The sequence below is a fragment of the Cyclopterus lumpus genome, chromosome 10, assembly GCF_009769545.1.
Source record: "Cyclopterus lumpus isolate fCycLum1 chromosome 10, fCycLum1.pri, whole genome shotgun sequence".
Classification (NCBI taxonomy): Eukaryota; Metazoa; Chordata; class Actinopteri; order Perciformes; family Cyclopteridae; genus Cyclopterus; species Cyclopterus lumpus.
Window position 1 is genome coordinate 13,579,551 of NC_046975.1, and position 27,653 is coordinate 13,607,203.

At 42.8% G+C, this 27,653-nt stretch overlaps 3 protein-coding genes across 11 annotated transcripts; all 3 read right to left on the bottom strand.

Annotated features, from left to right (window-relative positions):
* Positions 1 to 102: 102 nt before the first annotated feature.
* On the bottom strand, positions 103 to 18,031 carry LOC117737113 (catenin delta-1-like). Of its 9 annotated transcripts, XM_034542790.1 has the most exons (22): positions 17,663 to 17,815; positions 13,005 to 13,128; positions 11,478 to 11,641; positions 9,278 to 9,346; positions 9,056 to 9,175; positions 8,627 to 8,889; positions 7,661 to 7,942; positions 7,318 to 7,558; positions 6,982 to 7,204; positions 6,664 to 6,853; positions 6,432 to 6,549; positions 6,201 to 6,354; positions 5,960 to 5,977; positions 5,556 to 5,624; positions 5,030 to 5,157; positions 4,668 to 4,818; positions 4,284 to 4,476; positions 3,681 to 3,877; positions 3,526 to 3,567; positions 3,354 to 3,421; positions 3,042 to 3,143; positions 103 to 1,812 (listed from the first exon to the last, which is right to left on the bottom strand). In XM_034542790.1, exons 3-21 carry the CDS (start codon positions 11,634 to 11,636, stop codon positions 3,084 to 3,086), a joined length of 2,745 nt encoding a protein of 914 aa, XP_034398681.1. In that variant the 5' UTR covers positions 11,637 to 11,641; positions 13,005 to 13,128; positions 17,663 to 17,815; the 3' UTR covers positions 103 to 1,812; positions 3,042 to 3,083. The 9 variants fall into 9 exon arrangements, with proteins under 9 accessions (XP_034398681.1, XP_034398682.1, XP_034398683.1 ...); XM_034542791.1 differs by lacking the exon at positions 13,005 to 13,128; XM_034542792.1 differs by lacking the exon at positions 5,960 to 5,977.
* Positions 18,032 to 19,749: 1,718 nt separating this feature from the next.
* Positions 19,750 to 22,884, bottom strand: LOC117737117 (zinc finger protein 480-like). The gene is made up of 4 exons (XM_034542801.1): positions 22,492 to 22,884; positions 21,303 to 21,403; positions 21,138 to 21,213; positions 19,750 to 20,593 (listed from the first exon to the last, which is right to left on the bottom strand). The coding sequence occupies exons 1-4, from the start codon at positions 22,784 to 22,786 to the stop codon at positions 19,806 to 19,808; spliced, it is 1,260 nt and encodes a 419-aa protein (XP_034398692.1). The 5' UTR covers positions 22,787 to 22,884; the 3' UTR covers positions 19,750 to 19,805.
* A 656-nt stretch (positions 22,885 to 23,540) lies between these two features.
* Positions 23,541 to 27,443, bottom strand: smtnl1 (smoothelin-like 1). The gene is made up of 5 exons (XM_034542810.1): positions 27,130 to 27,443; positions 25,007 to 25,650; positions 24,801 to 24,915; positions 24,521 to 24,672; positions 23,541 to 24,027 (listed from the first exon to the last, which is right to left on the bottom strand). The coding sequence occupies exons 1-5, from the start codon at positions 27,208 to 27,210 to the stop codon at positions 23,706 to 23,708; spliced, it is 1,314 nt and encodes a 437-aa protein (XP_034398701.1). The 5' UTR covers positions 27,211 to 27,443; the 3' UTR covers positions 23,541 to 23,705.
* Between the last annotated feature and the right edge of the window lie 210 nt (positions 27,444 to 27,653).

The following is a 27,653-nucleotide window of genomic DNA, read 5'->3' on the forward strand; positions in this document are numbered from 1 at the left end:
TGAAATTACAAAGCCTGGCTCTCCTTAATTAGACGTGTTCATCTCCATGATACAGCAGTCCTATCCCACCACACCGCCACATCAATCACAAGTCGCCAAATCTTGTCTAAGAAAAGATCTTTATTTATAAAAAAAACAGTATTACCAGTTACAGACTTTACTGAAAAAGCAACTTCTCAGAGCCAAGGCAGGTATGAATCGTACATCATAATTTTACATGGATAGGCAACCTTACAAATATACTATGTGTGGAGAGTAAAAAACAAAAAACAAAGATGATTGGTCTCTTTTGCCTAAAAAACAACTTAGTGGGGTAAAACTGGAACTAACAAGTTAAACAAATTGCATAATGCGCTCTCCCACCTCTCCCATACATACAAACCTGAAAAAAATACACAAACCTGACAGTGGAAAAAATAAGAAAACAATATGATAAAAACAAATGGGACGGACAAAAATGTGCTTTTTGTCCACCTCCCAAATTGAATTAAATGTCAGTATGTCTCCCCAATCTGTCTGTTGGAACTTCCAAGTGAAGACGTCTCCCATATTTAGCCGTTTTATTTGTAAAATGACAGATCAAGAATGCAAATATGAACGATTATTGTAAAAAACTAAAAACAGTAAGTAGTGATTTTTTAAAAGTGATTTAAAGATGATACTTAATCCAAAAAGACCCTTCTGAATGTCTGCTACTTTATTAATTAAGAATAAACAGCTTAGGTCATTTCTATAGTGTGCATCTTTTACAGGAGTGTAATGGCTTCTAAAGCAAATTGTTTACTGGTTTAGTTTACATATTTCAGTGCCAAGTTTGATGTGTTGTACTGGTCTCATAGGGTAAAAAGTCAAAACACAGCAACTCAAATTGTAATTTGTCCTTTCACTTAAGGAGGAATTAAGGTATCAAATACAAAGAGGCAGTTGGTAGATAAAACTAAACAAAAGCTTCATTACAGGAGTAGGAGCACACCATAAAAACAGACATGAATGGATGAAATAATCAACGTGCTGTCTTATGGGTCTGGTCCGTGCACACGCACACAAAAACACACTTACTCCAAGGTCCATATTCATTTTCCATACACACACACAGCCTTACTGTAGGACAAATACACACACACACACACACACACACACACACACACACACAGGCCCTTTTCTTGTCTACACCTGTGCTCATTCCAACAAAGAGAAAAATAACTCCTATATAAACAACATACTCAATCTAAAAAGGGCAAACATCTGTCGGCCCAAACCTCCCAACAATCCCAGTAAAGGGACAATTTAAATAAATGAGCCAAAACTAATGCAGTCATCCCATTTTCTTTTTATATACAGTATATACCCTACATAGAAGACTACGTACAAATTCATCATCAGGATGCGGGTGTTGGCATGACAATTTACCGAAATGTTGACAATAGCAAGAAAAACAAAAAACAAGCAGGACGACAACACCGGAATTAAATGATTGTCAACAAAGGTGATTGCCTTTAGAGGAGAATTATAATTTAAAAACGGAATACATTTCTGTTGCTACAATTGAATGAATTCTTTAAGTGTGCGTGTGTGTGCGTATCTGTACGTGTGTGAGTGTGTGTGTGTTGCATGAAATGGTTTGCCCGCAACACGGCCACTTTCTTTGGATGCCCACCCTCATCTTCTAATCCCATCCGTGTGGTGATAGAGAGAGGAGAGGAGAGGAGAGGGGAGGGGAGGGAGAGAGTCTGTGCATCTGGATCTTCTCTCCTCAGTAGCAGTGGTAGGGCAGGGACGGCCCAGTCTGGGTGATGCACACTATCAGTTTTTCTGGAGGAACAGAGTCAAAATGTGAACAAAAAATAAATAAATCAAATGACCAAAGACTAACTGGTTTAAGTATACATTATATGTATAGCACACTAACCAAGGTTCAGTAATACTTACATACCTAAAAATAAATTGGACTTTTATGGCTCAGAAAGCTGATTGGGTGAATGTTTTGTGTTACTTTAAATCACATTAGTTCAACCTGTAATCTAGTACTAAATCCCACGCGTTCGATTGTAAGACTACCACAGACTTGCTTGATGAAAATGTTGCTTCAATGTATTTAAAACAGTTAATCCATGAAACATTGAATTGTTGTGCCTTCCAGCATCAGCAAGTGTACTGGAGAAAATACTGCTTGTGTAGACTAGTCAGACAAACTGCTGACCACATTATATTGTTCCAAGTAATCAACAATGAATTGTTTCAAAGTAACTTCTCCAAAAACATTCAACAAGTTTCTCTTCCGCTTCAAATTCATTCTCATACTAATATGAAGTTACTCAATAGTAGACGATGGACAATATCCAATTCATGATATCTGTATATCTTCTGGCTTGTATGTTGTTGTAATACCCTGCAGAGCCACAGGAGCGCACTGAAACACCACTAGACCACTGGCAACCAGTGACAAGATGGAGCAGGCTAAGTCCTTGGATCTTGGGCTGAAGAACACAATTCAGTAGTCAAATATTTCCCAACATGTCAATGGTTTTAAACAACACACTACGTTCCTAAAGTGAGTCTACTCTGGCAGTTGCCATGGTGAAAAGACATCTATAAAGAGCGGAAAACGGTCACACGTTACAATCCAGTGACAAAGTAGTGTTAGAAATTATTTTTGGTCTGTGACACCACATTGCTTTCATTAGTCGACATTGTGTTGTAGTAATTATAGTGTTTTCATTCTACAATTGGAATTGGTATCAAAGACAAAGTTCTGGTATTGCGACGACACTTCCGCGCTAACAAACAGGTTTTTATTGAGGATTTGAATGATCAGCTTTAGGTTCATCTCTACACTGACAGACTGCATGGACCACAATGCACAATGCATCATTCTATACTAGCATGTACACATCACATTGAGGCATCATGTAGTTAATCAGCAGTGTTTCAGGACACCATCATCAACTCAGACCAGATTTCACTGACGGTCTAAAGTTATCAAAGACAAACGGAACAGAGCTCATAGAGTCCATGCAGGACGAGAGGAGAGTTGGACATACCATGCTGTTACATGCAGAGGGGGGTAGAGGGGAGGGGGAGGGCTAACCATCGTAGGAGTCCAACAGGGGCAAGGAGCCCTTTCTGCCCCCATACACCCCTCGCTGAGAGACAACCAGAGAAAGACAGAAGAGGCAAAGGAAGTGAGTGAGAAAAGAAAAATGTCAGTAATTGTGAAGCTTTAAAAAGCTGCCAAAGGAAAAGGTTAGTCAGGAAATGCTCATATTGGTGCAGGAGATTATGGGTTAGTGTGGTTAAGTGAGCAATTCAACATGACCTGATATGTGACTGTGCTTGACAAAGATTTAAAGTACCGGTAAAGTGTCTGTGGTTTCATCCAGAGTGTGTCTCCTCTCCCTCTGATCCAGTGTAGAGTAGGCCTCTGAGGAAATAAGACATCAAGAATGAGAAAGAAAGAACACTACATCTCATCATGATCCTGAGGAATTTGTCTTGATAAAAAGCAGTAATGATAAATGAACCAACCAGGGCCAAGGTCATTTAGTGGAATCATGTCTCTCTTTTCCCCTAAAATTAAACAAAACAGTCACAAGTCAAACTAAACTCTCAACTTCCTCTTTACAAGTTTCCAAATGTGGGGGTTAAACGCTGTCGAAAAGTTTTCTTCCGTGCACACCGACCTCTGTCTAGCAGTGGCGTGGTGCTGTCCTCATAGGTGCCGTTGGCTCGGGTGCTCGGGCCGTTGGTGGTGCTGAGGTTGACCATGAAGTCAGTCTTCTTCCAGCCGTCTTTCTCAAGGGGCTTGCGCAGCTCTTTGTGGGCCCAGATGAGCTGCAGCACCTGGCCGGCCCCCCGCACCTCACGCTCGGAGCGCTTGCTGTAGGATACACAGACGTATGGCCACACATTTACCAAAGTATTTGTTTGCCAGTTCAGGCCTGTTCCCAAAGGGAAATACACTTCATTCCTCAACACCTGAAGCTGGTTTCTGAGTGACTCTTTCCATTCAACAGAGTTGGACAGCTGAAAAAATACACAGTATCTATTTCACTTTTGAGCTTTTTAATTCCATTGATAAATTTGTTTGCCATGGAGGCTCCATAACAGTAAGGTATAGGAGTATCTTTAATATATACAGCCAAAGTATCAAACTATCATAAAAAGCTGTGTTGTATCTGCAACACTGGATTCATAGCTCTAAATCATGAAAGCACCAGAAAACACAATAAAAAGCCCAATTTTGACTTTATAATTTCTGAGCTCATTTTACAGGATACACTTACCCGTCCTTGTTGATAAGCACCAGCCTCTCAATGCCCTGAGAGGCTCGGAGGGTCTTTGCTGCCTCCACACTGTTGCCTAGCACCTCGGTGAGCGTGCTCAGTACAGACACCACCGTCTCCTCTGATAGAATGCGCCCAGACTGACTCTGGCTTCCAGGCAGGTTGGCCACAAGGTGAGGCACTGCATGCAAACCTGCAGGTGACGTGCAGTGAGGTAAGAAAATGTGACCGGAGCGATCCAAATGCAAATGCCCAAAATCTGAAAACTTGCACACACTTGCAACTGTGCATGAAATATATTCTTTAGAATAACTGTAGAAGTGCAAGATATATTATTCAAGAGTACTTTGTAGCTCATTTGGATGCACAATAAGACTTCCTTACCGAGCAGTTGGCAGTTACGTCTGTCGATGGAGAGGTTCCTCAAGGCTCCGGACATCGCCCGAACCACACGGTCATTGCCATGAGCCAGTAGCTCTGCTATCATGGGAAGACCCTTCTCCAGACGCACGGTGGCCCTGATATACCGTCCATGCTGAAGGGCAAGCAGATAGACGGGGAGCAATATATGTCATTTTCACTTTAATAACTTCACAAGACAGACAGTAAGTACCATGGACCTTATCACACCTGTAATGGACCCAAAATGCTTTCAGATTTGGTTTAAAATCGAGACTTCAACTAAAAAACATTTCTAATAATTTCTACAACAGCAGAGATTCAGATTATTAAGAAGTGGTACTAACAGTCCATCGGCCTGCGCACAGGTTCTGGATGGCACCGGCAGCGGCCTCGAGCACCGAGGGGTTCTTGCTCTCTCGGAGCAGCGATGTGTAAACACGAACAACCTCCGGTTGGAACAACAGCTCGTAGCCTGAAGTCGACAGAGAGAGTTGGTTTAGAAAACAGCAACATTTGTGCTATATTTACTTAATACTTCTACCATACTGAACTGTTACTGTGTGAATAAATGGCAGCATTTGTCCATTAGGGCACATTTTGTAGTCTCACTTGGAAACCATATTATAAAGCACAACAACCTAATAATTACCATCATGTTCAGTAGTTTGAAACAAACATTAGATATTTTGAATATTACCATGTTCAGCCGGTTCCCCATTTTTAGATAAGATCTTATCGTTTTACGTTTAGCAGTAGCAAATAAAACTCGATAGCAGCACAGAGTGCTAAACAAGACATGAAGATATGTGTACATGACCGTAAAGATAAATTATGAATTATTTAAAAAAAAGTGACAAGAGCCATGGACACCTTTGGCAGGGGTTGTCCTCTTTGGAATGTCGACCTGATCTCCACTTCCATCATCGCCATCCTTCTTTCCTGCAGCGAGAAATTAAATAGAAATAAAAAAAGAGAACATGAAAGACTGAAATGAGGAAATAACACGGATTATGAGAAGCAGGATGAGATGATCAGTCAGTTATCTTCAGTCCTTTACGCTGGCACATTGTTATGTGAAATGCGACCATGCAACCAGTGGAACAAACACTGAACATGCAGTCGTTTGCAGGGCATCATGCTCATGAACGGAATGTGAATTACATTTTGGACAGTCTTATTTCTCTTGCAAAGTATTCTTCTGCGTTAGTAAAATGAGTAATGAAAGAGTTGTCAATAGTTTCAAAAGTTCACGGACACCAAGAGGAGAATCTTACCTTTTGAAAACCACTCATCTAAACACAGCAGAGAGAAAGGACGAAGTGAAGGAGGGTTGGAAGAGGGAGGGGGGGGGAGCAAGGAGGGAGGAGAGAGAAGAGGAAAAGGAGTGAAACAGGGTAGAGTGTGAAAAACAGCGACAGGTGCTTTCACCACCAACAAGCTCAACGCCACCAGCAGCTACCTATCGTCCAACAGCAAATCTCGTGGTCACACAACTCTAAGCTGTCTCACACTGACCTTTGCCCTTTCGAGAGCCAAAGCAGCCACCTTTGTTAGCTGGGGCTGGTCCCTGGTTGATGGGCGTGGTCTCGGCGAAGCGCTCGCAGCCGGGGACTTCACGGTGAACGTGATAGGACAGATTCCTCAGGAGGCAGACACAGTTCTCCACCAACTGCGGGAAGAGAAGACAAGATGATCAAAGAAAAGAAGTGTTTCATAGGATCAAATCTGTCTTAAGTGAAGATGTACCTTATTATCCACATGTTTTAGGTTGATCTGCGATTGGACAATGTACATGAGTGAATCCACTAATCCCGTGCATTCCCTCAGCTTTCGCCGAGCCTCGCTGCGTTCTGAACTCACATTCCTGTTGAACAGATGGGGACATTTAGCACATAATTGCATGTTTTCATCTCAAAATAGCCTCCTTTTCTCCTTCTTTGACTTTCTATGCTTTCAATCCATTGATCTCCTTGCATACCTAAGGCAGCCAGCAGTGTTGGTCAAGGCGGTCTCCCACTCCAGATGGCGTGGTTTGCAGCTCTCCACCCCGTTGCTCGCTTGCTCCCAGCCGGAGTGAGGAACAACCACTTCGTCAGCGAGGGCGTGTAGGGCGTGGTCCACAATCTCCATCTTTACCGAGTCGTGGGATGAGAGGTTCCACAAGGTGCCTGGGACGATATAATAAATACTGTTACCATCACTGCATAAAGAGACAGTATCTTTTTTTGTTTCCGTATGTAGACATAAAAAAAAAAAAACTCAAATGATCAACACAAGCATCTTATAATGTTGATACCTGTGATAGTGTCAGTGAGGTCCTGGTCACGGGTTTTTCTCAGTAACCTGGTCAGTGCAGGCACTCCATCGCAATTCTTGATGGCGATCTTGTTCTCTTGGTCTCGGCCATATGAAATGTTCTTCAGTGCTCCACAGGCCGAGTGGTGCACCTCCTTGCTGGGGTGGTCCAGCAGCGACACCAAGGATGGAATGCCCTTGAGGCGACGCACATCTGACTTTACCTAAACACATGAAATTATAAAACGCACATTAAGGATTTGCCAAATAGCCACAACACAAAAAAGATAGACATCTGTTACTGTTATAACGCATTTGAATGTGACCATTGTTGCACCTTATCATTTTTGAATGTGAGATGTTGGAGGAATGCAGCAGCGTTGGTCTTGACCGGGTCCAGGCGGTAGTTCAACATGGCGATGACCTCTGGCAGCTCTGGCTGCCTCCATGAACCAGGAGGAGCCTTCCTCAGTGTGCTGTCCAGTGAAGCCATGCTCCCCCTCTCCATCGTCATGGGAACGCCCCAGGCATATGGGTCAACTCCTACCACGTCACCATCCAAAGTGTCCTCACAGCTCCTGCATGTCACAGGAGGAGATAAAAGAGAGAATCATTTGTTGTAAATTTTTTGAAAAACAAAAACAAGTGTAATACAACACTGCAATGCTTGTGTGTTATACCTGAGTCTTCGTCTGTCCATACCCCCGGGACCAGCCCCTAACCGTGGCATGGTACCATAGCCTCCAGGGTGCATTGGTGGAGGACCCATGCCGTAGTCATCATATCCCACACTGCGCTGGTCATCCTCGAGACCGTAGTGGCCGTGGCCGTATCGCACCTCCATCGCTGAGCCCATGGCCCTCATTCCCCGGCCCACCTGGGGCTGTGCTGCATATGGATCAAGCTGCTGACGACTTGGAGCGCGGTAGCCAGAGTCCAGGGTCCGGTAGCCATCAACTGGCCTGGAAGAAGAAGGGGAAGAGAGAAGTTGTTAAAGTGAGATCCTATCCTGAGCGATCCCCCTCTCAGACCGACAGATGGGGGATGAATTTCAAACTGAAGTCACTCAACACTCAGACTTCACAGTCCTGTTTCTTAACAGACTGGAGATAGGCAGGTCTCACACTTCTTGACTACAGTGTGAATGCTCGTACATGTCTACAGTAACTATATGTTGTGTTTTTATGGTGTTGATTTCATCCTTTACATTAATTATTCTCTTGTCAATCTCACACAGCACAAAAGGTTGTTCCATCAACTTTTGCCAACAAATTCAAATATAAAAGGCAATTCAATTTAAACCGTGTCTTAAATCATTCGTAAATATTCTAGAGACCACTTTATAGAACTGAAATATCAACAACTCTTTTTTTTAGTAAATATACAGAGCTTAGTTTTAGCATTATTGAATTTAGTGTTGTGTATGAATTTTAGTTGTTGGTCCAGATAGATATTGATTTAACAACAATAATCAGATATATAACTGAGCCCTACAATTTTTTAATTATGCTTATGTGTCCACTCATAAAAACTATAAACTACAGTTACAGTTTGGCTTCAAGGAAACACATTTTAGAATGTGAAAACACAAGAAAATGTGCCACACAAGAAAAGTCACAGTACTTTTCTATGCAGAGGTGTTGTACCTGTAGCGGTCGTCCATGTGCGAGCCCCTGCTAAGGCTAGTGTAAGCCTCTGATGGTGGGCCTCCCCGGTAGTCATCGTAACCCCCTACAGGGACATAGTGGTAGTTTCTGGGCACTGTGGCTGTGGGGTAGTCTCCCTGTCCAGGCTGCCTGTAAGGACGGTCCAGCGTGGCACTGTAGCCGCCCATACCAGACACCGACAAGCCCCCGTCAATGGACATCGAATCAGAAGGCAGGACTGTGCGTGAAATTGGTTTCTTCATCTAAAAAGGCAGAGCGATGTTGCAACAAAATAAGTTTATGGAGGTGGGTAACCAAAGTGGGTATTTATATCCTTCAACATATGCTTCTTTACCACTAAATTTAGCAACAAAAAAAAACAAACACAATTTTACCCTTCAAATGCACACATGTATCATAATCACTTACGCCATTATCCGGCCGCCGTGTGGGTCCCTCATCAGAAAAGACTGAGTGCACCTCCTGGGAGTCATCCTCTGGTGTGTAGCTCTCATCGAGAGCGCCATGTGCCGGATCCACCATCCTGTACTGTAGTGGAGAGGCAGTCAGATTTCAAATCACTGGCACTTACTGCTATAAATAAAAAATACAAGAAAATGTACATGATAAACTATACACACGCACACACACCTGTATGCCGTTTAAGTATGAGTCAGTCAGTTTCAGTCGTTCTATGTCTGCATCCCCTAAACGCCCGTTCTGAGATGGAGAAAGACACAACTGTGAGAGAGATAGATTGTACACATTTGAAATATAATACAATTTGGCATAAACATGTACAAGTGAGGTTGAAGGCATGATTCCCAGTAGCCAGGGCCATCTACTTTCTTAAAACATCCCAGATTATATTACTCCTGCATAAGCACATTCACAGCTGACAAACTGTCCCTGTATGTTTATGGCCTGTGAATCACTGCCAGACATGAGGGAGGACATTTTGGAGTGCAGCCACTCATCCTCACACCCGACTTCCTCCTGCTGTATTCCGTTACATAACCAATGACTGTCACACTGTATAACAGTCTCTAACTAACCCCGAGTAACACTCATGCAATAGAACTGCCTCAGTTATCAGCAACAGCCTCGAGCTGAATCACATGTGAATTCTGCATAATTGGGATACTTTGGAAATCTTTTCCAGCAATGCCTGCTCCTCATATCTGTTGGCCTGTGTTACCATCAGCTTCAGTATTTATTTGACACTAATGGTTTGTGCATTTTTGTTGAATTGTCACTGCAGGAGGCTCACGGTCCGGTGCACGCAGTCTTATGCAGAAAACACTGCATGTCGATTGATGCATGTAGTGAAAAACTTTTTGCAGCATGCGGTTAGCAACGTGTATGGAGGTTAGCAAAAAAAGCTGATTGGTTTGCAAGTGAGTTACAATATGGTGAGAGTTTGTTAGATATTTTCCATTTTAAAAGCATAAGAAAAGTCAGTGTTATAGCCTTTTGACACTTACAATACTGACATTTTTCTCTCTTGTTTAATTAACTTGCACCGAACCGTGAACTAAGTGGTGTATTAACCGAACCCCGACTTCGGTTAATCGTTATGCCCAATACAAAATGTTCTGAACTTTAGCAAACACAGCTTCAACTTCATTTGCAGTAGTATGTCATACTGCACTTTATATTCTGGCCATGAGGAGGCAGAGCTACTATTGGAAAGGAATGGGAAGTAGAAGTGTACTTTAACAAGAAGAAGAGCGTGTTCCCTTCCTCTACAGCTGTGGGTCCTTCCTACAATGCCACCTTATGTAACAACAACTCTGTCATGGTCTTGGAGAAATGCGCAGACCGTGAGGCTGACAAAGCATGAGTATCTTCATCAGCAGTCATATTTTTTTAAACATACATAGTTATCACAAGGCCAAAAACACAGATTATTGATTCCTTAGCCTTCGTCCTCCAGCTGCCACATGCCAATCAAGTCACTTTCAAGGATTCAAAGAGACACAACACAAGATCTAATCTAGGTCAGTAAGCCCTTAATGGAAGGAAAACATTTCACACTATTCTACTCAGTCTGTGTACAATGTGAAGTGCTGCGGATTGTGCTTTAATGGAGATACAATAATCTTGACATACAATAATGACATTTCTGTTTTTAGTTCTCCCAGCTAAATAAATACCTTGCAGATTAAGGCAAATGGGCTAGAAGGCTGATATAATAAAGCAGATATATAACACATACAAGGGAATTTACTATACAATTTCATAAGAAGAGCTTGCAATATCATGGATGTTCAACACACAAACATGAAAGTGCTTGATAGAAGGATTTAAATGAAAATAAAGACAAATTCCTTTAGAATGAATAGGAAACCATGCTGGATGAAGGACCATGTGACACATGCGCGACAGATGACGGTCCTTGATAACACAAGTCATGACATGCTGGAACAGAGAGGAAAATAACTGAGATTCCAAAAGCAGGGGCCAATGAAAGGTGTATATGTGTGTGTCAAGAGTGTATTGGTGACTGACAGTGAAGGCATGCAGAAAATGTGTCACGATGACCATCTCAGGCATGTTAAAAGTAGTGGAACTATGTTCAGGCAAGAACTGTGATGATGGCTGAAAGACAGACTTCAGCAACACAGTCAATGGAGAAAGACGTTCAATGATGACACGCACAAACATACCGGCCGAGCGTGGTGGAGAGGAGGCAGGCGGAGCCAGAGGAAAGGATGGATGATGGATGGAGAAAACTTTTAGGGTTGGATGATGATCCACGGATTGGATGTTAAGTGAAAGATATGGAGTGGGAGGGGGGGGGGGGGGGGTGTTAATGCCTCTGAATCTGGATTTTATTGGGGAGTGTTACCTGTGTGTGAGGGAGGGGGTGACCCAGGCCCGAGGGGCTGATGGCGGGGAGGCCAACTCTCCTCCTCTCCTCCTCCAGCGCCCTGGTCAGCTGTTCAAACTGCACCTCCTGCTCCCTGACCGACTCCAGCAGAGCTGCTGCGCTCTCACACTGCTCCATACACACTACACACCCCAAGGGGAGAGATTGGGGACGTTACACACATCCATACAGCCTCGTTCAGACTACAGCAAAGTGAGGGGGGGGGGGGTCTAAGAAAAACACAGACGCCTCTCTCCATACAAAATATAGTAACAATCTAGTGGATGCAGGAGCTGATATTAAGTGAGAAGAGTCATTTCACCCTGTCTGCTTTGTTTGGTGACTAAGGTCGAGATGCCTTCTGGGAATCAGCACTGTGTGGATTGCACAATACTTCTTTTGAACTCAATAAATAATATGCAATAGTCACAACTGTAAAGACATGTTTCTGGCTGAATCCAAGACACAAATCATCCCCACATCACTACACTGGGCTCTTGTGTCTACTCCTTTGAAAGCACGTCAGTGTAATGACTCATTCATTCAAGATTTAAATCCCTAGAGACATAAAAGGCAGCTGACTTGCTCAAGTTTCAAGCTTCCTTTGGGAATACCTGAACATGTGAGCATTCTAGAAACGACCACAAGAGTATTGTTTGCGTCCAACTGTAAGTGCAACAGTGAAATCATTTAGGGTGGCGTTACATGAAAATAAATACAGTAGAATAATAAACTACTTAATTAGTTCCATTAAAAGACCAATTCACATGACACTGTATATTTTGGGTCTGACAGTAGGCACAATAAGAGCCAAATGCTGCAGGAGAAGGCAGTGATGATGGAGGGAAGTGAGTCTTTAGACCTAGTTATTGCATTGATCATTAATATTGCAACATATTGATCATAATATGGAGATAGCTAGTGTAACATTATATTAGTCAATATCACCATCCTCTGCATGCAGATCAACACAGTTATTGCCACTTAAGGCATGCATGGAGGAGTCCTCTGGGCTTTTCCCCTTTTAAGACTCCAGAACAAAAAATACATAAATACAAACGGCAGACAAAAAGAGATTGTCGGATAAACCCTCTGCAGAGTGAAGACCTGGCAAAGCAAAACAGCATTGGTGTACTGCCAGAGGACAAGAAAAATACTTCCTTTAAAAAAAAATTTTTAAAAAGGAAATACTGCAATTGTTCAACATTTAGGATAATTTGGGGTGCCTCACTGGCATATACATGCGTGCGTTTCATGACCATACAATTAATGTGGTGTACAAAGTAATGGGGGAAACGAAGGTGGATTTTCCATACTTTAAATTTAAAAGAAACACACATTTATGGTGATAGACATATCTACAGTGTACACAAAACAAACAAAGAGGATGAGGCCTTAAGACCACAACACACCACATCCAATCCAAGGTAGCTGCATACGTGTCTTTACAATTGAAGCGCAAACACACTTTCCAAGCGCATTTCAGAGAAAAGCTGAAATACACACCTTCCCCTGTGGGCGTTGTTTGGTAGTATAGGTGAAAGATCACACCAAGGTCAGAGGTGGAGCTCTAGTTGCTCATGGGAAGAAGGTCACCGAACTACCAAGCCCAGAAACAGGGAGGAATGGACTGCAGAGAGAGAAAGACAGAGGTGGAGGGAGGAGAATAGTAAGGAGAAAGAGGGAAACATGTTTTGGTAAAGAACGAAGGCCCCTCAGTTTGAAAAACAGCAACATAGTGAGAATACCATACAAGTGTGTCAATGGGATTGAAGCACAGCAAGAGACAGACATACAGTAGCTTCAGCCTTTAGACACACCCTGTATTTACTCAACATTTGGCCTGCATGCAACTGCAAGCACTGGGAAGCTGACCAGCTCTTTCTGGGGCGAGAAAACATTGACCGTCAGCATAAGAGGAAAGGGGTTTAAGATAGTAAAATTCTTCAAGAACCATATGTTCTCTTAGTCATTTTTTCCTCCTTCTTAACCTGGCCTTTCTAAGTTTTTCTTCCAGCCTTTCCTCTTTAATCAGTTTCCATCTACCGCTGGCACAACTCGGAGTCCGCTACTCTTGTTCCCTCAACTTAACTGCCTTTCATCCCTCCCCCTACGTCTTTGTTATCTTGGCTGTGGTCTCAGAGAAAGACATTGTTATAGCCGAGCCAAACAAGTGTAGACTCAGATCCTCTTATCTGTATACACCCTCCACTGCAGCAACCCGGCTCCCCGTCAGCCCTGGTTTGAAAAGGTGAATAAACACAGGCTTTGCCACCAGCACACACACCAGCATGACCGGTTAGACAAGGGAGAGGAGGGGCGACCACATTTCAGTACCTCAATGCCTTGGTCTGTCTTTCCAACATGCACAGACTTCGAACAATCTGGAAGGGCAATTCCACAGAGATTTGGGCAACAAACAGGGACCTGCATTTACAACTCAGGCAGCAGGTGTTTGTGTGAACGACAGGTACAGCCTTAGCAAGCAGAGGTGTAATGAGTTCAAGTGTTGAGATGGTGATGAATGACTTACAGTTTCACCTGCATTAGATTGTGCATGCAAAAGAAATAAATCAATCAGTTTCATCAACAGACTCTTTGACTGTAAAAGTGAGGCATGGACAATCTGAATCTGTGCCTGTACGTCTGTTACATTAATGACGCACACAGTCACAAGAAACCTGGGGTGTGCCCAGTGTGGGAAAAAAGGGAGAAAAGTGGGATGGCCTGATGAGAAAACGAGGGAGTGGCTGAAGTTTGTTTCACGAGACAAAGGAATTTCTCTGAACCAAAACCAGGATTTGCAAACGCAATAAAAGCTGACAGACGGGATGAAATTATGTCCCAAACACACGCTCACACTATTCCTTGCATAGTGGCTGTGGAGCAATAACCTCCCACCTGAACAAATCACACACTGCTGTCCTGTACCACAGATGCCTATATATGGTCATAGCCAGGACAGGGCTGATATCATCTACAAGCCTGACAGAGATGAGCTGCCAACAAATAAAGCAAGGCGAAAGACGGGCAGTGAAAAACGCATAAGGAGAGTGTAATCTGGAGCGAACAAGGGGGTAGAGATAACGAAAGAAATAATAAAAGATAATCTTGCATTCCTAGCATTGTCTCCTGCCAATTCAGCACAGCAGCCCACCCACTCATCTACGATAAAACGACCTCTAACAGGACACTGGCTAATAAGCCTTTAGAGAGTGTGTTTACTATACAGTTTTTTTATTTTAAGGCAGTTTACTGGGGACTAATACCCAAAACAGAGAAAACGCAATTATTTATTTCAATGTCTTTTCATCTGGCATCTTTCCATCAATTAAATCCACATGTAAACACTAGCCTCACTCATCTCAGAGAGAGCAAATAATCATTGTTAGCAGTCTAACCACTATCGTATTTCACTAATGAGCGCAATTGTCATTCATGCTGGATGAATTATAAACTGTGATTGATATTTCTTGGCAAGTGTACTTGCGAATGTGATTCTAAATGTGTGCGCGTGTGTTAACTGCAGCCAAAGGAGGGAATTTGCAGCTGTCAGTCTGGGAGGTTGGTGGAACAATAAGTAGTTTGTGCAACTGAGAGCATGACTACAAGTATGAAAACACTTGGAGGGATAAGAGAATATTACATATTTGAGTGCGTGTGCATCTGTGTTTGTCTGGAGGGGGTCGAGTTAGTGCCGCTCTTTACCCCCTCTTGGCTTCTATTCTCCACCCATATTCAACTTTCACAGCTGTTAGTTTTGGCCTTGAAAGTCACCGGTGAGTTTCGTTGAACAATGAAAACAATCATTGCGACTCCCCTCCCCTTTCCCCTCTAACCCACTTCCTGAGAAACAGGATGTTATAGTTTTGATATCAGAGATGAGTAAAGGGCCGCCGCGGTTACTTAAGCTCACCAAAGAAACCTTTTCCTCAACAGAACTGCTTGTACACAAAACCACGACGGCCTATAGGATATACACTCTAGTAAACCACCTACTGCTGGTTGGAGGAAGTCTTTGGAGGTGAGGTGAGGTGAAACCCCCCCGATGGCAAATATGTTGATCACACGACTACAATCAACTTCTCATTTTGCTAATATGGTTCTCAACCTATGGTTTTCTGTTCTGCTTTCATGACCTTTCACAAACAATCGTTGTGAACCCGTATGACCGAATCATCACATGAAGAGATTTTTTTAGTAAGTTATTTGATTTGTTCCCATTGTTTAACCACTCCAAGAAAAGCAGCAAACCACAAGCAACAAAACAAAAGATTGCTAAGAAACTATGAATGACATGACCCATTGTAGTCATACCTGCTATCATGAGCCTTCATGCACTATACATGTACATCTGCTGTCCCAAACATGACGCCAACCAACAGTTATATCAGTCATAGTGCCTTATGGTCAACAAGATACACACAGCCCTCAAACATCTGATCAAGCCCTGACGCACCACAAGTCACATATCCCTATTTGATTATACAGCCATCAGTCAGCATGACTCACTCAACCCTGTCAGAAGACATCTGCGGTCATATGCCCATGTAACCAACACTGTAGCCTTTGTCAACTTAATGAAGTAAGCACGTACACCTGCCATCAGCAAAAAAAAAAAAAAGAACCACCACTGAAACACATTCACATTTAAAAAGCACATCTGTTTGTGCGTCTCAGGGTTACATACACTGCAGTTAGCTGCTAAGTCAGTGTGATGTCACAGGCGCTGGTTTAAATTAAGCATGGCTTGTAATGAGATTGAAGCTTTAGCCCGCTAATCCACTTACCGCCCAACACATACATGATGCTGAGGTGCACGCACATACATAGACACACACGTTAGGCCCCTTGTGGATTAACCTGAACACCTCCAGAGAGCAGAAATAACTGCAGTTGGAGCTAGGAGCATACATCAACAATCAAATAATGACTTTATTGTAGTAGGAAAGGCTAATACATGGGTGATCTCAGCCACAGGTGGCGTTGTTAGATGTGGCACCTGCAGCACACTACACCAACCACCTCCCTGACCCAGTGACACACACACGGTCCTGAGACCCACGGGACAGACACTGTAATATATACACCTGCATGGAACCAACGTTTACGAGGAAAAGCTAGTTTATTTGTTCACCCTCAAGCTGACAGTTAAGTTTTCCCCACCCAGGCATTTTCCTACCACAACAAGTTCACACAGGACCCACCCAACAGGTTCACGAGCGGACACACTCCCAGTCCGTGTGAGAGACTACAACTGGAGGACCACCACCCTTTAAGACGGACTCAAATACACAAAACGGGCGTAAATGTGTTGCCAAACAAGTTGCGAGGTTTACAACGACCTTAAACTACCCCAATGATAACCGTCGAGGTGTGGACACCCCCTTATCGGCTTGAACTGATAAAACTGCCTGCTACCGACACAGAGGCACCGTCTACTTAGGTTTAATAAACCGGACGTTTCAATGACGATTTGCATCCACTGTACAAGTGCAACACCTCTCCTTCTGGAGCTGCTAACAGTTGATATGACGCCCGCCCTAGACTGTCGTCAATTGATTTGCTAATGTAGCATCGCAATCTAGAGCAGCGAGCAGGCAGCGTTAGCTGAAACACAGAGGCAGTAACAACACGACGTGGGTACGAAACGACTCTCGCGAACAAAGAGCAGTTGAGCATCGAGTCACTCTGTGCTCGAGCCCTCGCTACCGCCCAGATAAATCACACCGTTTCAAAACAAATCAGCCCCGAACGGTCGCTCGGCGCATGACCTGGTTTATCCGTCTCGCGACGTTAGCATCACAATAACCCACATAACCGAGTTCCAGCAGCTAGCGTTAGCACAGACTAGCCGCAAGTTAGCGTGCGCTCGGCTCAGCGGCATTTTGAGACCAGTGGAGGCGTTATTATCAGGTTCAGGCGGTGGTGTCGGGAGCTCTTTTGAATGTGGTCTACCACGTGCACGGCGAGTAACGGGAACCGGTGGTGACGGTGTGAACTTTAACGGGAGCATTGTTAGCTAACCGGAGTCGTGTTGCTGATTTGTCGATGATGTGACCACTCCTTGCCAACGCTGCAGTGCGCCCAGTGTCTGTGGCGGAAGAATAAAACTCACGGCCGCTGCTTTATCAACCTTCTGTAACATTTATGAATGAACATACCTTGCTCGTTGAACGCCTGTCCCGACCCCTTCCGGACTATTCCGTGTATATGGTGTGTTCTCCCCTCCTTCCCTGGGTTCTGGGTCAAGCTCGTTAAAGACGAAGCGACATCACCGAGTTTTCGATCGAAAAGAGGGCGGGATCAACAAGCGGCCTTACCGTAAAGACGGCGCACGCAGAATCCCTTTTTTCTCACACAGGTGTTTGTCACAAGTTTTTAGACAGGCATCCAGTAGCCGGACTCGGGGTGAAGATGAACCGCGCACGGACTGATACGAGCAAGCCAGCAATTATAAAAGAGGAGAAGGGGGATTTAAATGCTTCTGCAGTATGAGAATAAATAGGCTACCTCCCACAGCCTCCGCTCTCCTCCCATTCATTTCCGTATGTCGCTCCCTCTCCCTCAAATATACACACACTGATGTCATTTCATTGATTGCCCAAGAACAATGGCCTGAGAGGAAGCTACATTTCTTGGGGAAATACAACAGCATTCCACACCAACATGATAAAACTATTGGCACATACAACTACCACCGACCACCACATCCTCCGTGTCTGATCAGTACATAGATTCATGGTAAACTGCCTCTGCAATTACTTGATACAAATAAATCTCTATTTGGGGATCTCGGCACGACTGTAACTCAAAACGTGTTTTCTCTTGATATTACAGCAATAATTTCACTTTTAGTGTATTTGTATTTAAAAAAAATCCTATCTTTATTGTTGCATCTTTGAGCGAAACCAAAGCCTAACAAGTAGGATCCCGATAAACAATACTCTTGTGTGGGTGGAAACAGGAACAATGCCAGGAATTTCCCCCAGTTTCCTCATGAGTCCCCCCACAGTGCTTCAGTATGAGTAAACATGAGTCACAATAATCACTGGGAACACAAACAATGCTGCACCCTAGAGGGGTAAAGTGACTTGTCAGACATTGAAAGCTGTGAAAAATCTATATTTATTAATAATTGCATATCCAGATTAAAAATCCACACTAAATGAATGATTGGAATCAGTCTCAAACTATATGAGAAGTACAAAAGGAGCATAAGTGAGCTGCAACAGAGACAGTGGAGGTAGTTTTTGAAATAAAACACAGGTAAATGGCTATTTCCTTAAAAGACAGCTTACTATACAGTAAGCCACATATGTTTAATTGCTAATAAGTGAAAAATGTTCTGATTGATAAATCAAAGTAAAACAATTGTGACAGTGTATCTGGGAACTGTGTCATGTGAGAAACGTTGAAAACAGTTTAAACCCCTTAACATTAGCATTCTTGTAACATTTGTACCAAATTGTACCAGACGTTGGGCGCTAGGGCAATATATATGTGAAGCTTCTGATTTATAAACCATATCTTAACCGAATATTTTTTCCTTTAATATCTGCATCAGGCCAATCGGGCACATCAATGAGAAATATATGCCCATGTATAAATCACAATAAATACCAAAATTGTGATAATACACTATAGATTTTATCCAAGTATTTCAGAGTCATTGTCAATAATTCTGTCCGTTCCAATCTGCATGTGTTGCACGCTGAGCGTTCACATGGTTTCCTCCTGTAACCAAGTGAACGATTCCCATGGTTACATGCATTCATGTTGTCAGATAACTGAGGGTTTTTACAAATGTAAAAACTGTAATTCACACAATACATGTTTACTTATCTAGCATTGAGCTAGATATTGAATAATATTCAGAGTTGGTTATGTTTTTAGTCTGTATTTAATTACAATTAAATGAAGATACTGTATATGCTCCTTGAATGATGAATAAGGCCATACGTGTGTCTGCTTTTAAGACAGTTTAGAAAAGAAAAGATGAAGGCATTTTAGTTTTGCAGGTTGTTTTTCCTTGAATTAAAAAGTATTTTCACATTGAACAGAAATCCAGCTCGTTTGTGTCCCAAGGTTGAAACGCAACACACCATTGATATTACCGAGAAGTAGTAAAGCGCTATACATTTGGTGTACCTGTAGTTCCTCAAGCACATTTGACCCGTGACAGGTTCTTGACAACTACACAAACACACATGAAACACACATTACCCAAATACACACTGTGGCACACATGTGTCAGTAAAATATGAAATTCCATGTTTATTCTTTATATCGCTGCATCTTTCATGGTCAGAGCACTCCGTTAGTGTTGTGTGTGATCATGTGCCTGCGCAGATTGCTGGGGTTGTTGAAGCTGGCTACGCACTGATTGCAGGTGTATGGCTTCTCTCCAGAGTGAGTCCGCAGGTGGATCTTCAGGCTGCCGTTCTGCGTGAAGCGTTTCCCACATTGCGTACAAGCGTACGGCTTCTCCCCCGTGTGAATGCGCATGTGGATGCCCAGCGTGGTCTTGTTGACGAATGACTTGCCGCAAAAGGTGCAAAGAACGGGCAACTCCCCGGTGTGACTCGCCCTGTGCACGATCAGGTCTTCTCGGCTGAGGAAGCGCTCGCCACAGAAGCTGCAGTCCAGAGATTTGCTGACGCCGTGAGGGAAGATGTTCTGCTGCTGGGCGAACTGGCTGACATGACTGGGGTGCCCCACTTGGCCATCATCTCCTACCATTTGTGTATTCATTGCAGGATTCATTGTTGTTGAAGCCATTTGGGCGGACGGATTTCGCTCGAGTTGGCAGTTTCGGTTCTCCGGCACCCCCCTCGTTGGGGCTCTGTCATTGGCACCCGTTGTGAAATTCAGGAGGCTGTCATGGGAGACGTTGTGGTCAGGAGACAGAGAGGTAAAAGCCTGGAGTTCAGAGACAGTGAAGAGGGAGTCGCTCTCCACCAGGAGAGGCCCTTCCCCTCGTCCGTGAACACTCACGATTCTCAGCTCTTCATTATTACTTGTCAGGCAGGACTCATTCCGAGTCCCTGTGGAAACACCACCCTTCATGCTGTGGTTTCCAAAGTCGTCCTGACCTAAAAAGACCAACCACAACATGACCTTATGAATCAGAGTTGTTGTATGAAACGTTGGGACTGGGACTTATATACAAGGACATCATTTGTATCAAGAAGCTTTAAGTAGCTTCAGCAAAGTCTACGTTGTAGTAATGACTGAAAATAATGAGTACAGTGACGTTAGTCAGGGCTGTAACGTTAATGGTGATGCGTCATCACTGACATCCACTCTCACAAATGAGTCTATACATTCCCTCACCAAGGAGTTCAAGGTGCTCAACTGTCCCTGCTGCCATTGGCCTTTTGAATAACTCAAGGTGGTCTTTATATTGGAATTACTGTTTATTGTTTTTGGTTATTATGTGCATACTGCTGACTATACAACAAAGGGATAATAACCACCTGTATATTTAAAAAGTAAATGTTCTGCTTATTTTTTCTTAAACATCATTTATGTCAACACATCTCTTAAACTAACAATAGATTGCTACCGTCAACAACTACGTATTGTCAGTGTCGACACTACTTGCGAGTGATGCTCTCGCATCTGTTGACTACCCACCTCCAACCGGCCCACATCCTCCCACGTCCTCTTCATCTTTGATCAGGATGATATCTGGGCTCTCCACATCTGCACACTAACAACAAGCAATATTTACACATGAGCAAAAGGAAAATAACTTAACAAAACTTTTAGTTACTGAAAGTACTTTGCTGTGTATTTCACCTCCACTTGAGTTTCAGAGGGGGACATCTTGTTCTCTGATTGTAAAGAGATAGAAGCAGCTTCCACAACAGTCTTTAGAGCCAGTGGGGGCTTAATGACAACTAGACGGGATAAAAGACCAAACATCAATCTCCTAAACATGCTGAACATATGAGAATTGGACTTGTACTTCTTGCTGTGAATTCAATAATTTACAGAGTAAGAGCGTTATAATTGGTCATATGGTGAAGCTATTGATAAGATCTTTCAATATGTTGAGCACTTCTCCATATGGTGGCTGTGGACCAAGTATTAATTCTATAGCACATATATTATTTGAGATATTGATGATTTAATGCCAACTAGCACTTATTGGCTCTTACTCATAGCACTTTGTAGTTTAACTTTAGTGAAGAAATTGTACTTTCTTGATTCTTGTTGTTCTGAGTTTGGACTCATGGTTTAATGCACTTATTGTAAGTCGCTTTGGATAAAAGCGTCAGCTAAATGACATGTAATGTAATGTAACTACAATACATCACCGTTCAAAATAAAACATATCAAAAAGCAACAATTGTACAGCCTACAAAATATGATGAATAAGTTAAAAGTGGAAGCATGTTTATCAAAAATAGTGAAACATGTCCATCATAGTTTCTTCGAGTCCAAGGTGAAATTCATAGTCATAATAACAATTAACATACTTTAACATGCACTTTAAAACTCCTTTCACCAATAACACATTTTAGATATAGTCAATATAAGTCAATAGATTAACTTGTTATATATTAATTTAGAGGTAGATATATTCATTACTTCACGAGGAATTAAATAAATATTTAATCGAAATCGTGCCTGGTCACAACTGAGTCAGTGATGTATCTAAATATACTATAATTAGCTTTAATGATGAACTCAACTTGAACTAACGTTAGTCATAAATCAAACATTCAAAGTTCAGGGACTATATTCCGGACGCGAGAGCGAACCACCATGTGGATGTGTGTGTCACGTGACGAGGAACCGCCGTTCATTCATTTACCGTTTGTTGACATGTGCTTTTACTACGAGAGCCAATCGCGCAGCTGTTACAGCTCGCTTTTGATTAAGAACCAAATAAACTGGTTGAAACTTGTTCTGACCAGGAGGAGGAGCGATACTTGTCACCGTCGACTATCAACTATTCTTTTAAAGTGAGAGTGCTCGTCACCTTGTGTTTTGGCCCGTGGTTTGGGGGCATTTCCTCTGAACGGGGAGAAGCGGCTCACCGGCCGGTTGGTCCTGGTCTGCAGCCTGAGGGAGAAGAGCTCGCTCCTTGTCACCTTCATCCTCATCCTCAGGGCTTCGTTTTCCTTCAGGCTCTGCGTGAGATGCAGGCGCAGAGACCCCGAGCCCTCCGAGAACAGCTGACTGATTTCCACCACCGCCGCTTTCACCAGCACGTCCATTATGGACAGGAGCTGGGCCTCCAGGTTCAGGCTGCCCGGCGGCATGTCTGTGGACATGTTTCACTTTGCTGCCGCGGAGAATTATGTCGGGGGAAGAAAAAAAAGAAGCTCGTCACAGTCGTTGGGTTAGCAAACAAAAGGGTCAACACAATGGCTTTTCCGGTAGCCTGACGCTGCTTACCGTAATCCCGATAAAGCAGGCGCAGTTTCAGTTCCTGTGTCTAATTCAAGTTTGCCTGGTTATTCTGTTTACGATTGGTTATGTATTAAATATATAATAAATCCTCAACGGCTTACGTTGGGCACTGAAATCAACGAGCAATACATCAAATATATTTATGGCACAATCAATGATATTCTGATGGTCCAATTGAGAGACGATGGCATGAAACTAGATGAAACAAGGCTTGTTTAGCTCATGTGTAAACTGTTATCTTTGTTTTATCAGAAACTATTTTAGCTGCTAATCCACTGCTATTCATTTTAATGTTTCGAATTTGTAATCATTATTTATTTTCAGGCAAAACATCTTACGCAGCAACCATTCACCTAATACGTTTGATTCCTCATACACCTTAGTTGAATTATACTTTAGACTTCTCAATAAAGTAATACAATTTGTCATACAAAATACGACTGCCTCTGGAAAAATTGAGAATCATCATCCATTTAATGCCATTCATTCCCAATCATATTGGCTGAGTGTCACACCAACACAAAGATTTTCTGCACAAACAACTTTCACAAGTACATCATTTTATTATCTTTTAGAGCAACGAGGCATTCCTGCTTTATGATCTCAAAACAAACATGTGCAAAAAACACAGCACAGTACACTTAAAAAAAATACAGCTAACTAATATCAAATTGTCAGTAATCATTCCAACACCAAACTAAGACTTATTAATCATTAAAGTACCACACATCATCAACCATCCTTTTGGTCGTTTCAGTCTTTCTATTTGCAGTCAGTCTTTCATCGAGGACTCTGTCTTGATGAACACTCCATCTCACAGCTGCTCGGTGCGTTATCTTCCTCACCAGCACCCTCTGTCTCTGTAAGATCTCCCTGTTTCTGCTCTTGGTTCTCAGCACACTCGTCCTTCTCCGGTGACACCTCTCCCTTCTCTTTCTCCTCTCCCCCATCACCAGATGTGATGTCCTTCCTCTCTTTCTCTATTTTAGAGAGGCCGTGGCAGAGGGACTGGACATATGTGAACACACACATGGGGTCCGGGTGTTTACCCATCATGATCATGTCCTCCACTTCCAGTAGAGGGCAGCAGTCGGCCAGGGACCTGAGTGAGGGGACAGAGGAAAGGAAAGGAGAGAACTGAGGTGAGACAAAACAGTGACATAGAAAAAAACAACTACATACAGAAAGTAAAAGAGTCCTGACCTTCTCACTGATTTGGCTGTGGTCATATTAAATGTGAAAAACATTGAGGCAATGAGGCAACGAACATGCAATAATGGATTTTGTTGGCCACTTGTGGGCAGCAGAAAGAAGTTATCAACAGGATATTGACTTATCCCCTTTTAAGTTGAAATGGCAAACATGTTATCATATATATATATATATATATATATATATATATATATATACTCGCAGTTATGAGCAACACTATCATTTATTTGGAGTCATATTTGCTGATGAGTGTGAGCATTGTTAGAACAACAACTGCTTTTGTGTAATTGTTGTGCATGATGACAATAGAGTACTTGAATGGTCAACAATCTTATTGTTATTGTGTTAAAGAAATGAAGGGTAGATAGTTAAATACTCCATACTCTGCAGTTTGGAAGGCCAGAGTGAAGTTTTTCGTCCTCTCTTTTGGATTCAGGGAGCTGTAGTCAAAAGCATCCGGAAAAAAGCGATGGATCAGAGCACAGAACGCCAACCCGTCACACCAGGATGATGAGAAGTTTTCTATGTTGACACCCTAAAAGGTCAAAGGACAGGAAGAATGACGAACCAAGGCTTATTTATGTCATTGTGTAAAAATCTCATGGTCCCAAACGGGGCGACAAATCTTGAAATGTGGTGATGAAGATTGTGTGTTGAACTCGCGTCATAGTTGCGAGTCTTGCTGCGACACCACTGAAGCATCTTCTGTTTGATTGAAGCTCCCGTAGCCGCAGCCCCAGATGACCTCTGAATTTTGAAGTTGCGTGGTATTGGTGTCCTAAAAAATTCACAATATCGCACAATTCTTACTGAAACCTTCATTTTCATATTTACTGCCAGTGAGGTACTGGTATCGTACAATCACTTACTCTGGGGCACCTTGCTGGAACTTGGCGATGATGTCGTTTTTAGCTGCTGCTCTAAGAGAGCGTGCAGAGGGTCTTGGTCGGGAGAGAGAAGAAGAGGGAGGACCACTCTTTCTTTTGGGCTTCCCTTGCTTTTCTACCTCCTTAATCTTTGCTTTGTCTTTCGTTTCTATGTCTACTTCCTCAACTTGTTTTTTCTTCTCTGCCTCCTTTACCCCCCTATCTCCGTCTGTTTCCTTTGACGCTCCCTGTGTTAGACTCTTCTTTTTCTCTTTTTTATTTTTGTCTGTCATCTCCTCTCCATCTCTCTCAGTCTTGCAACTCTTGGCCTCTTCCACCTGAACTTTCTTTTCTTCCTTCCTCTCTGCCTCCCCATCTTTTCCCTCACTTGTCGGTTCAGGATCTTTCACATCAACATCAGTGGAGGCTTTGTCGTCAGAAAGTTCAGCCTCTTCGGCGTCACCTTCCACATGCTTTGATGGAGGAGTCTGGGGCGTGTCTTTATCTCCAGCACTGGCCTCCCCTTCTCCTCCCTGCTCTCGTACTGCATCCTCCTCCCCTTTTCCCCCCACTTTCATTACCCTGAGACCTTCCACTGTCTCCCCTGTGGGAGGGTCTTTACTCTCCTCCAGCTCTGGCTCATCAGTCTGGAGGACAAGCGGCATGAAATAGAGTTTAGTTATAAATCTATCTGCAGATACTGTGTGATACAAGTTACAATGCATGTCTGTTCCTTATAGGTTCCATGATAACAACTAAAACATTTCTGTGATAACTGAGCAACTTAACTCTTTAACGAAAGACATGAGATGTGATTGAAAGTCATATTTTTCAAGATACTTGCAAATATTTGTGGATCATCTTCAATAATTGCAGTAAAAATGTACTTGTGGTGTGTGGATATTGGCTCGGTATGATATGATCATTCTCATTCTGCATACCATTCTCAACTTACTGGTCAAATGGCAGACTAAAACATATGTTTATTTATTTTCTTATGATATGTAAGCCAATAAGTATTTTCAAAATTTTTCTGATGTGACCTGTTCACTCATCAATGTGTCACACGCAAATGATTTAAAATAAGCCTGACTGAGTCATGGGGAACGGAGCTGTAGTTCACACTAACATAAAATACCGTCACTTCCCTTCACTCATTAGGTATGTTTATTAGCATGGGAGCTAAAGAAGAGTTTTAGTTTATAAAAACTATAATTATAAATGAAAAGACATGCATGTGTGGAAGCCGAACACATTCTGTTGTTTTCTTGCTCCAGTTTCACTGCAGAGATACATTTAGGTCTCTGTTGAAATTGTTGTAAGTTGTTTGTTAATCTGGTGACTCTGGTTATTTTCAGGAGCATTACTTCTGTTTGAAAAACATTATTTAAGATGTTCTAAAATTAGTGTCCACACTTTCCCCTGGGGATTACGGGGTCCTCAAACTAGAGAGCCTGATGTAACGTGAGACCTGAAGCTCCACTCGGGGACTTGTTGAATATGTCACTTATTTTGTACACAGCTGAGGTTGAACTTTCAGATGGAAAATGTTCCTTTTGTAATTTACACCCAAATCTAAAATACAGGGCAACTTCATTGCAAGGAACACTTTTAAAATGAACACAACTAACTAATAAACGAAAACCCCTTTGGCTCTCTACGTTTAAAGTCAAAGTTGTTTCCTACGACATGAGTGCTGTTAATCAATTTGAGGGTTCAAATATCATCCAGACAAAATGTGAAATCCAGAATCTTCCTTTTTAGAAATAAATATAAGGATTTTTGAAATGCTGTATAATCTGGTAAAATGTAAGAGCAGGAACAGTCACACCAGGTCAGGCCATGGACCAGTGACTCATCAGAAGGAACAGGAAACTCCACGGTGTGTGTTTGTGTGTGCATTACTTTGCATAACTTGTGTGCCTCTGTGTGTTGCGCTCCGCCGTCAGGAGTGAGTAACAGGTGGCGCGCAGCCAATTCAGCCAAACCCGCTTCAACACAACACCTGCCGTTGCTACAAATAAACTCACTGCCTTTTCCTGGTGCTGATAGTGACACTGGTCATTGTTAGAAATGTGAACACTTTAAAGCTGCAACTTGAAAGAAAAATTCAAAAACACACAGACCTGGTTGTTGTTGTTGTTGTCAATCTGACCTGTTGTCTCTGTAGACCCAGATGCCTCCTGGCAGGGCAATTCCCCATCCATAATAACACTAAATGTCTGTTTTTCAGCTGGATCAAAGGTCAAATCAGACTTTCTTTTCCACTATTGCCCCAGGACTCTTAAACGATCACTCCTGTCTTCCCTGGAAAGTTTTAATTCAGTCGAAGGTGAATCCTCTTCACAAGAAAACTGCTCGATGTCTTCCCACTGCACCACTTTGCTTTCCTGTCCCTGTCTTCCTCTCCCCCCCCTCTCTTGCACCTATGTTTGTGATGTGTGTGTATCTTGGTTTGTGGATACCCGCCTTCACCCCCTTTCACCAGACACCCCCGCCCTCTGCTTTGTGAGGATGCCTATGCCTCTTTATCTGACCTTTTGAGCAACACAAGGTCCCGAAATAGAATCCCAGTGACATAGGCACGGTCCACCAGGCCAAACAGCTGCGTCTGCTGTGGAAACCGCGACTGTACACACACATATAATGC

What these genes read in the sequence shown, in the direction of transcription:
- LOC117737113 (XM_034542791.1), bottom strand. Translation starts at nt 11,636, where the DNA reads ATGGAGCAGTGTGAGAGCGCAGCAGCTCTGCTGGAGTCGGTCAGGGAG. An exon ending in TAAAACATGTGGATAATAAG is followed by an intron (nt 6,355 to 6,431) that starts GTACATCTTCAC and finishes CTCTTCCCGCAG; the next exon opens with TTGGTGGAGAACTGTGTCTG. An exon ending in GAGGACAACCCCTGCCAAAG is followed by an intron (nt 5,158 to 5,555) that starts GTGTCCATGGCT and finishes TGTCGACTTCAG; the next exon opens with GCTACGAGCTGTTGTTCCAA.
- LOC117737117 (XM_034542801.1), bottom strand. Translation starts at nt 22,786, where the DNA reads ATGTCCACAGACATGCCGCCGGGCAGCCTGAACCTGGAGGCCCAGCTC. An exon ending in CCTCTGAAACTCAAGTGGAG is followed by an intron (nt 21,214 to 21,302) that starts GTGAAATACACA and finishes GCTTGTTGTTAG; the next exon opens with TGTGCAGATGTGGAGAGCCC. An exon ending in AGGATGTGGGCCGGTTGGAG is followed by an intron (nt 20,594 to 21,137) that starts GTGGGTAGTCAA and finishes TGGTCTTTTTAG; the next exon opens with GTCAGGACGACTTTGGAAAC.
- smtnl1 (XM_034542810.1), bottom strand. Translation starts at nt 27,210, where the DNA reads ATGGATGGGGAATTGCCCTGCCAGGAGGCATCTGGGTCTACAGAGACA. An exon ending in ACAACAACAACAACAACCAG is followed by an intron (nt 25,651 to 27,129) that starts GTCTGTGTGTTT and finishes CTTGTCCTCCAG; the next exon opens with ACTGATGAGCCAGAGCTGGA. An exon ending in CTGGCCTTCCAAACTGCAGA is followed by an intron (nt 24,028 to 24,520) that starts GTATGGAGTATT and finishes CCCCTCACTCAG; the next exon opens with GTCCCTGGCCGACTGCTGCC.